This window comes from Homarus americanus, unplaced genomic scaffold (assembly GCF_018991925.1).
Source record: "Homarus americanus isolate GMGI-L3 unplaced genomic scaffold, GMGI_Hamer_2.0 scaffold56333, whole genome shotgun sequence".
NCBI lineage: Eukaryota > Metazoa > Arthropoda > Malacostraca > Decapoda > Nephropidae > Homarus > Homarus americanus.
In genome coordinates, this window is record NW_024734940.1 from 13,137,108 (window position 1) to 13,148,061 (window position 10,954).

The 10,954-nt window shown below is 37.2% G+C and overlaps 1 protein-coding gene across 1 annotated transcript; it reads left to right on the forward strand.

The window, feature by feature from the left end:
- Positions 1–441: 441 nt before the first annotated feature.
- On the forward strand, positions 442–10,723 carry LOC121870698 (putative pre-mRNA-splicing factor ATP-dependent RNA helicase PRP1). Its single transcript, XM_042372651.1, has 13 exons — positions 442–613; positions 1,818–2,030; positions 2,188–2,407; positions 2,903–3,046; positions 3,792–4,049; positions 4,349–4,660; positions 4,789–4,938; positions 5,359–5,530; positions 5,762–5,890; positions 6,615–6,737; positions 7,273–7,463; positions 9,376–9,538; positions 9,955–10,723. The coding sequence occupies exons 1-13, from the start codon at positions 567–569 to the stop codon at positions 10,080–10,082; spliced, it is 2,250 nt and encodes a 749-aa protein (XP_042228585.1). The 5' UTR covers positions 442–566; the 3' UTR covers positions 10,083–10,723.
- Positions 10,724–10,954: the final 231 nt, after the last annotated feature.

Below are 10,954 nucleotides of genomic sequence, written 5' to 3' on the forward strand. Positions count from 1 at the left end.
TACATATCATCACTCACAGGTTGAATTAAAATATGAGAGTAAGCTTGATATGGTGTTAATCTTGGTGTTATGTGTAATACAGTCCACCTGCTGATTTGTTTTGATTACCTTTTCACTCACGGCAATTCTGCAGCGTAATGGAATAAATAATTAATTGTTTGAAATTGATTTGTAAATTATATTTGTAAAGTAGCACGGTAGAACAGTTACAGGTGGCGTAAAATACCATTAAAATTATTTATTTTAATCTATACAACGTTTTATAAGTTTTTTGACCTCTCGTTTAGCAGTAATGATTTTGATAAAACTTTACTAGAGAGTAGAAAAAATGTATCATAAAATATAGCTACATAATATGTAATTATAAACTACCAATTACTTTTACAATATGTTGTATAATATATCGTAAGCAACACGTTTTTGGGGTGAGTGAGGAAGAGAACCATCACACAAGTTCAAACTTCCCTTACGGGCTGCGGCTGCTGTGTGTGCTGGTGCTTATATCTGTCACATTTACCTTCCTCTACACACACTAACGGTGAATTCAATCTTACAGTCAAAGAAACATGTCGAAGCGAAAAATAGACATCGATCCTGCAGCACTGAGAAAGAGGTAATATAACGAGAGTAGGAGATTATTTAGGGGGAAATGTTCCATCCACTGGGGGTAGTTACGTGATCAAGTCTTATGTTTCCTTGTTACATTCCATATGAGTTTGACCAAAGCCATTATACTGTATAGTCGCTATTTGAATAAGGTGAAGATGGATTATATGTCAGTTATCGTATTTTGTGTAATTTTCGTGGGTAGAATTTGAAGCATGGTGAGGCTGAGGCAATAAGTGAATCATCATTAAGTTATCCTCATCATCTCCACGTTTTGTAATCCTTCCAAAACTAATTCACATAAACCCTGCAGCTGTTTAAGGACAGGGATGGTTAGGGTAAAAATAAAGGTTGAATAAGTTTGTGGATTTTTGAAACTACATAAAAAAATAGTGTAAGGATATACCCAGGTGGTCCAGGTATTTTAATGGGTCATCAGCGGATTTTAGGATGTTAAGTTAGTTTGGGTTGGGTTTAGTTGAAATTATGTTTCTCCAGTGTTTTTTATGTATTTTTAACAACTTACAAATAGGGGGATGACCGAAACTATTTTACTTTTTAATATGCCCACAGCATTATTGGTATACTGTAGGTTAGGGATACGCATTTATTTATTTATTTATTTATTTGACATATATTTTTGGTCAAGATTCTTGTCAAAAATAAAGATCAAGAGGCAGTCTACCATAGTATTTCTGTTATTTTGGATTCTGAGGCAAATTGTAAAGATAATTATCATGGCAGAGAAATGAATTATTCTTGTGAAACCTAAGATAATCTGGAGTGGGACTGACAAGATTTGTTCATACGATTAGCCACGATGTATGTTGAATTTATTTGTGGCGACAAAGGCCACTGCTTACACATTTTGTATGTCTTAGAGACAAAGAATTGTTGTTTTTGAGTTAGCTTTGTTTGGTGACATTTAATGACGTTGAATTTAGTGGCAGGTGTTATACAATATTCTCTTATTTCTGAAATCTATATACTGTGTAAGGTTTTAGTGGCTACATGAACACAATTATAAAAGAGAGATATCTGGAATGTCTTGTAGTTTACCTGGTTGGTGAGGCCATAAACTACAGTACAGTATTTAAATTATCAGCAACTTGACACCTGGTACTGCACTAGGCAGCTTACTTATTTTTTAATCCTATTCTCTTCAATCATTGTTTTTGAGTACTAAAGCTTGTGTTCTTAATGTCTTTCAGATATGCTGCTGACCATGAACGTGAGTTTGACCGTGAGAGTAGTTACACCAGCAGCGGAAGTCTGGGCACCCAAAGTTCGTTTAAAACGATAACAAATGAACCAATTAAACCAGGCGTTAATTTACCGTCTAATGTTCAAAGGGGAGCTGTTGCTATGTCTCTCAATCCCTTCACAAACCTGCCGTACACTCCAAGATACTATGAGTTATACAGGTAAGAAAATGGTGTATTATTATTAACAGGATTATCAACTATGTCAACTAAAACTCAATACAGTTCTGTATATTTGGCTTTTAATAATGAATTTTTATGTATATGTTAATGTGGAACCTTAATGGACACTGCATTAATTAACATATAATTATTACAGGAAAAGAATTGGGCTGCCAGTGTGGGAGTATCGTAACAAATTTTTTGATCTCCTGGATCGTCATCAAACAATAGTGTTGGTTGGTGAAACGGGCTCGGGTAAAACTACACAGATGCCACAGTGGTGTGTGGAATTTGCACGCTGCAGAGGGAAGAAAGCAGTGGCATGCACACAACCAAGGAGAGTGGCTGCAATGTCAGTTGCTCAGCGTGTTGCAGAGGTGGGTGCATTTTTGAGTCTTCCATTTATGTGTATTCTAAGTAGTCTTTCTCATGTGGCGAATAAATGTCATGCCATGTAACTGAAACCCCCTTTATACCTGGGGCTTCATAAGTTGTATAAAATGGTGTGTTGTTCATCTCTCATGATAGGCTTACCATGGGCTTAGGAAGAACCATATATTGTACAGTAAAAAAAAAAAAGTTACACCTCCCTAGCTTTATTTTCCAAAACCCATGACGAAGAATCTTGGTAAAGTGACAGCAAAGCTTCGAAGTTCGAATCTTTTCGGGGAACTTTACCAAAATTCTTCACCATGGGCTTCAGAAGGCACTGTAAGTGTAATGCGACTTTTTCTTTGACTGTACATCTTTCTGTTATAGATCAACTCCTGGGTCTTTTGTGTTACTCATGTTTAAATTTATGCACTCAAACTGCTGAAAGAGTATATCACTGTTCTTGGTGATTTTTACACGTGATGTATGTGTCATTTCAGGAAATGGACGTGGCTTTAGGTCAAGAGGTGGGTTATTCCATCCGATTTGAAGATTGTTCCTCCTCTAAAACTGTTCTCAAGTACATGACTGATGGTATGTTGCTTCGAGAGGCCATGAGTGACCCCATGCTTGAAAATTATCAGGTGAGTGAAGTTTTATCACAACGTATATACTGTAATGTGTTGTCAGGACTTTGTAGAAGGAAATTCCATAAAAGAACACATCTGGGTTATTCATAAATCTTTCATTCACAACTGGTTTGTCCCATAAGTTTCAATACCCTTGACATTTTTGGGTGTTTTCTTTTATCTGAAAATTTGTTTCAGACCAACAGAAACTTTCAACTTTAAAAAATAAAATAGTAATTAGAGGATTTTGAACCAATGGCTTGTGTGAATAGCAAGTGGTGTCTCTAGGTACAGTTGTTGTATTTTTTTTTTAACATTTATGTAACCACTAAATCATGCGACTTTAATTAGAGCACATTTGTATAATTCACTATTTAGCTTCCTGAAAAGCACAATCTCGGTCATCCCCCTCCTCCTTGAAATTAGTCCATATATTCTTCTTATTCTTGTAAGTTTGCTGTATTACTCATTGTCTCTTAATTTTCTCACCTTGATCTTCTCTGTGGTCTGAATTGATATGATATAGGTATTTTTTCTGGTGTGCTAAGAAGTCTCACTCAATTTGGCATCAGAGCACTTTTAATTACAATACCTCAAGATGAAACTTAGCCCTCGTCTTGCTTGGCATGAACCACGTGTAGCGATAAGATATTCAATTTGGTGTTGTCAAAGTTTGTGTCAAGACTAGATTCTGCCTTGGCATGTTTGCAGTTAATAAATGATGTTACCCCAAATTAAACATCTAAAAATTCTTCAACAGGTAATTTTGCTTGATGAGGCCCACGAACGTACTCTTGCTACAGATATCTTGATGGGTGTCCTGAAGGAGGTCCTAAAACAGAGGAATGATCTCAAGCTTGTCGTCATGTCTGCCACCCTGGACGCTGGCAAGTTTCAGCATTACTTTGATAAAGCCCCTTTGTTAAATGTTCCTGGCCGTACTCATCCTGTTGAAATTTTCTACACCCCAGAGCCAGAGAGAGATTATCTAGAGGCTGCTATTAGAACTGTTATACAGGTAAGTGCTGCTCGCAACCTCATATTCAGGGTTTTTTTTATTGTGTTTGGGTGTGATAGGAAACTGTAAACTTCTTAATGAATTAGTTTCAGTTAAATATTTTGATTTGTATTGATAATTTTCACTGGCTTAAATTGACTAAAATCGTGTCAGCTCTACATACTGTGCTACAGCTCATGTTCATAGTAATTTTTTTTTTTTAATCATTATTAGTTTTCACTTTCACTGATTATATTGAATAATTTTTTTAATGTTCTGGTACCAGTATTTACACTACAAAACATTGTCTTCTCCCACAGATCCACATATGTGAAGAAATACCCGGTGATGTGTTGTTGTTCCTCACTGGTCAGGAGGAGATAGAGGAGGCTTGCAAACGCATCAAGAGAGAAGTAGATGCTCTTGGTCCAGATGTTGGTGACCTTAAGTGTATACCTCTATATTCCACACTTCCTCCAAACCTCCAGCAACGTATATTTGAAGCTCCGCCTCCAAATAAACAAAACGGAGCAATAGGTCGGAAAGTGGTGGTGTCTACAAATATTGCTGAGACTTCGTTGACCATCGATGGAGTTGTCTTTGTTATTGACCCGGGATTTGCAAAACAAAAGGTAAGGTTTGGTTGCAATACTGTCCTTTCTGTTTTTCCTTGTGTAATATGTTTCAATATAAATATGATTGCATTTCGTTCTCCATTCTGGCGAGTCCGAGTTAAAATAACTTTATTTGTTTATTTCAGGTTTACAATCCTCGCATCCGTGTAGAGTCACTGTTGGTGTCCCCTATTAGTAAGGCCTCAGCACAGCAACGAGCAGGCCGTGCAGGCAGAACTAGACCTGGCAAATGTTTCCGATTATATACAGAAAAGGCCTTCAAAAATGAAATGCAGGTAAGTAATATTAACCCTAGAGAAGCATAGATGTATCTTGTTAATCCATAAACAACAGCTGTCATCAGTGGACGCTAGCTGCGAGAAAGACGTCCATTTATGTGCATGTAGGGGCAGAGTAGGGAATACTTAGCTGTGGATCTAGGATGAAACTAATAACTCGCTTTTAAAAAATGGTTAGTCATGAGATATTGTGTTGCAACTGTCTTATTTACAGTTTATATTGGGTGGATAAGATAACACAGTTTCAGAGATGCAAGGTACATGAATTCTTGCAAACACGTATTAACACATGAGCTAAATAATATAAATGGAAATCTTAAAAAAGTGATATGACAATACAACCTGGAACTAACATAGACACTGGCAGTCTGAATATGGTGTAAGGTTCATGGGTTAATATTATGATTATATTCTCAGGACAACACATACCCCGAGATCTTGAGGTCCAACCTCGGGTCGGTGGTGTTGCAGCTGAAAAAGTTGGGTATCGACGATCTGGTTCACTTTGATTTCATGGATCCACCGGCTCCCGAGACTCTTATGAGAGCGCTGGAGCTTTTGAACTACCTGGCAGCTCTTGATGATGATGGTGAGTCTATATTTGATTTGGTTATTTAATTGTGATAAGGAAGAATTATTTTTTTGGGGGGGTGAGGGAAGGGAGGGGAGGATTTATATGTCTTGTCTTCTGTTTAAAAAGTTAATGGTGTTAGCAGCTTTGTATGTCATTTCTAAAATTTTCTTGGTGTTTCGGGCTTGAGGTTGTAATAAATGGACCTTGGTGTTCTTTTATAATTACTGTGTGTTTTCTTCCGTGTAGGTAATCTAACGGAACTTGGAGCGATCATGGCCGAGTTCCCACTGGATCCTCAGTTAGCCAAAATGGTGATTGCCTCTTGCGATTTCAACTGCTCTAACGAGATCCTGTCTATAACTGCTATGCTATCAGGTTAGTTACGAAAGGTAAACGATACTAATGTTGTTTGGGTTAGGTGCCGAACTTAAATTTGCATGTCATAAAAGTACAAAATACTTCACATTTTGGACTCGGTAAAAAATGGAAGTTCAATTTTACATTGAAACCTTTTAATTCACATAACCAAATTATTTGCTGTAATTAAAAGATATTTGTTTCATTTTGAAAGAATATGTACTGTAACTTGTCAAGAAGTAGATTAGTTGAATTAGTTTTTGTTGACAGTGTAATTAACTTTGAGAAAGTATTTTTGATATCAGATTTAGAATTGCTGGATATGATGTACACCATGTTGCAACATCGCACCTGATAAAGGGTGCCATTAAAATGAGCAGCACTGTGTTGGAACCACATCCATCCATCGTTCCTCCCAGGATAACATTGTTGATCAGAAAAGTGACTAATGTAAGAAGCTTGAAGACGCCTCATCAAGAATTGTGGCATCTTTTTCTCCTTAACAAACTCAATGAGTTTGATGGCCCAGTAGGAATGTTTATGGTGGGAAGGTTGGAGGCTGTGGTTCTAATCTGGTGTAGCTCCCCTAGGTGGCTGAAGTAAAGTGTTGAGCAAGCCAGGAGGGGCGGTGCCCTTCGCCTTGTGAGGAGGGTGAGGCTTAATGTTTGGGCCGTACCCTCCCTCTCCCGCCGTCATGCGCGGCTGTGGTGGGGCCGGGTCGGTTTCCCAATTCTCGCTACAGTACCCCAGTGCTTTGTGCGCCCTAATGAGGCTAAGAAGGCTGCAGACGAGGCCAAGATGAGATTCGCGCACATAGATGGGGACCACCTCACGCTGCTGAACGTCTATCATGCCTTCAAACAGAGTGAGTATTGCATCACACATCATGTTTTATTAATTTAGTCTAGTTTTAAAAGGAGTGAGAATGAGGTTAGTAGTTCAGTACAGTATAGCAACACTGATGATGAAAGGTACTTGATTCAGGAGAGAAAGGTAGTGTTTTAATTGATGAATAGTTGTTACCTGAATGCTAAGTACACTGAAGATCATTTAACAAGAGAAATAAACATTGGTGGAGTGAAAAGTAAGACATAGTTTAAGCTGCCAGGAAGAGGATCTACCCAGGCATTTTTATCCCTTTGTAATTTATCATAATATTTGACTAGCTATAGATAGATTTAATTTACTATTATTTAGATCAAATTTTATTAATCAAGTAGTCAGTTTAAAGTTGAATTTGTGAGCTCTATTAATAAATATTATACTATAAGATTTATTTATTGTTTTACTACTGCATCATCGTGTTGACGGAATCGCGTGTCAGCTAAATGTCTGTCCCAAGAGTTTGAATTTTTACTAATTTCAGTTCTCTCTTTCGCTGACCCTTTATATGCCGGTAGATATGGAGGATGTGCAGTGGTGCTACGACAACTTTGTCAACTACCGTTCTCTCAAATCGGCGGATAATGTTCGTCAACAGTTATCCCGTATTATGGACCGTTTCAGTCTAAAGCGCACGTCCACTGACTTCAATTCCCGTGACTACTATATGAATATTCGGAAGGCTCTGGTTTCGGGCTTCTTCATGCAGGTAAATATGTATACACATTGGTTTAGCTTGAATGTAACGGGTTCTATGTAGAGCTACATAGTTGCCAGAATGGGGCAACATCCTTTGGTCTCCCACAGAAACTATAAGTGCATGGAGTCAGGTCTATGAAGAAGGGCTCAGGCTCATGTGCCCTCTCCTAAAGCTCCTACTTTTTATGCTTTTGTTAATACCTGTATATGATGTTATACTGTACTGTACCCATATCTTGTGTAAAAAAAGGGTTCCTTTGAAAGCAATGTCTCTGTAATGTATTGATTACATCTTTAGATGGTTAAATTTGTCAGCAACCATTTTATTACTGAACAACTGTCTTGGGTGACTTGTGTATTAATCTCACCATATCCTGTGGGTTGATAACTGTACATAACCCTTAGACATCAGGGACTCTGGCTAATTTATCTTTATAAATGAGTCACTGAAGGTAGAATGCAAGCCAGTGGTGTAGTGTCGTCACTTTATTTTCCACCTTAGATTTTGATTAGTATTTTAAAAAGATTCCTTTACTGGAACATGTTTATGACAGGAAGATGTAACTAATTGACGAATTGGTTCCAACCACATTTGTCTGTGGGCTTACAGAAATTTCATCCATCAGTTTTAGTGGGCATAATTCTTGAGTCATCTGGTCCAGGCTAAAATTTTTTTTTTTTTTTGTACATGGGGAGGAGGGGGCGGGGTTATGAAGTGATCGTCAGAGGTAATTACTAAACTGATGATGAAGGCGACAAGAGACTAATAGGTGCAGAGCAGAGGAAAGATGAGAAATACTGCCACAAGGTTTTAAAGAGAGATGAGATGAGGAAACATGAATAAGAGTAAGGCAAAAATGGAAATCACAATTACAAATGAAGGGAAGAGAGAGATTGGAAACAGTGTATGATAATGCCTGGCTGGAGGGTTTGGTGATGCTGCCATGGGAAAAGTCAGTTATTTAAGGTCCTTTCTCCTCTGTAATCTTCACTTATTTCCACTCCGGGTATAAAAGGAATAAAATAGACTAATATTGATAGCTCATGGAAAAAGTTAGTTATTTCTCAACTCTTTCAAGTCCTAAATACACACAGCAACTACATAATCCAAAAGCAACGTCTTCCTTTCTGCCCCATTTTGAAAGGAATCGATATGAAAGAACCAATCTATGGTGTTAATTTCTTGTAAGCTGGTGGAATGTGACCGCAGCAAAAGGCAGACGATTGGTTTTAACTCGCAGAGCATCACCACACCATACCATCATATATCATTACAGTGCTTCCATGTCTTGTATTGTTGGAGGTGATATACAATACAGTGAATAGCCTTTTTTGTACAGTAGGATGATAATAGAAACAATACCTTTGTCACAGTAATGTAAATCTGTTTGTGTACTTTTCTCTTCAATATTTACTTTTTCTCTTCAATATCTAGTGTTTTATAAGGAATCTTTTTCTCATTTTGGTCTTGCAATATCTGGTGAAGTAAAACCTTTTGTGGTGCATCTGATTTTGTTTCCCTTAATTCTGCTTCTTTCCTTTTACTTCCTACTTTTGTATGATTACCAAAACAGCCATTATTACCTGCACTTACAAATTAGTTTAATGATGTGGTGACTCCATTTTTTTTAGTGAATCCGGCATGTAAAATTCTTCACCCAGTGTTTCAGGTGTTTTCTGCGTTGACGAGATTCAGCATATGACCACTCCTCAAGCCTAGGAGGGAACATAGTACTGTATCCTTGTTTCCTCCAGCTTAAAAAGAGTTATAATAGTTGTGGTCCAGAGAAGTAGGTTGTCATCTTGCTCCCAGTTTTGAGGTAGATGTGTAGCATACTATATCATGGGTTGAAATTCTAGTGATTATTATGGCATAAATGTGTTATGCCTTATTCATATGTTGTACTGTATGTTTGTTTCAGATTGCTCACCTGGAACGCACCGGGCACTACATGACCATCAAGGATAATCAGGTGGTGCAGCTGCATCCGTCCACCTGTTTAGACCACAAACCCGAGTGGGTCCTATACAATGAATTCGTCCTAACCACCAAGAACTACATCCGAACTGTAACAGACATTAAACGTAAGTGTTTGTTGGAGCGTGTTAACCAGATGTCGTCCGATATACATAAGGATTTATAAGTGTTTAAGACTTAAATAATAAAGAGCTAAAAATTTGACGGCAAGTACAGATTAAATAACTTAATATCACTGCATTTTTTTTCTGTGTTCTTTGCATAATTAAACATGCACGTTCACAATAACTTACAAATATGTTATTGAATCATTTATATAACTACAGGGGCACATTAGGTCTGTTCATATTATAGCTTTTTAACGTGGAAAATTGCCTCATTTCTATGCTTACTGATAATGTATATATTTTTTGCATATATCTTGTAGAATTGATGATTTATTTACCATAATCATAAAGGGAGAAATTTGTCGTATTTAGTTTGTGCGATTTTGCCATTACATCTCTTACTGTTTATCTTCCAGCTGATTGGCTCATCAAAGTGGCTCCTAATTACTACGACATGCAGAACTTCCCCCAGTGCGAGGCTCGGAGACAGCTGGAGAACATCATAACGCGCTTAGAATCTAGACAGTTCAGAGAAGGTTTCTAAATAGACGTAGCATTGTAAAAGAAATCAGGTACATTTATTTTCAGCCTCGTGCGTGTATTTTTTATTGTTGAATGTGTGTCGGAGGTCAGCCAGCGAGTCGCTCATTGTGTTAGAAGAAGAATGTAGATAGTGGTGACCTTTTCTTTTGTATTCTAAGATGGGCGAGCATGACCTTAGATGATGACTACTGGTGGGATGTAACATTTAACTTTTTCATGTATTGATTTAGGCATATATTGCACTTGCATATTTGTTAACTACACAACTGTGAGTAAAATATAAGCATCAAGGGGGTTTATGGTTAAGTTTTGTGTCGCCTAAGTGTATGACAAACAGGGACTTAGATCCTATGTACAAAGTCAACAAAATTGTAAAAAAAAAAAAAGAACAAAACTTAATTGTAATCCTTTATATCTATACAGTATGTCACTTATGGTAGCACAGTACACATTAGTATGAAAAGATTGAATTAAAACAGTACTACCCACAAATTATCATTCCCATTCTCTCTTCATGGAGGTTGCCAGTAGTTTGTTAATGTAACTACTGATCTGTGGATAATTTTAGTGAAATTCTCATAATATTCATGTAGAAAATTTATTTGGTTCATTGTTCACCAAAATAAAAGGAATTTATATGAATTTGCATTTTTTTAACACTTTAGAGCCTTCTTTCTTAACTGACTTAGTTATGAGCAAGATGTGTGGTATTTCATATCCATACATGTCCCCTACTGCACAGGTGTTCATTAATTTTATCTACTCCAGAAGTCATTTTATGTATTTTGATGTATTGTACAGTGATCCAACAGTTTCTGAAGGGATGCGTCCTTGAAAAGTTTACCATAGTGTGAACCCCATTTTCCCATTGAC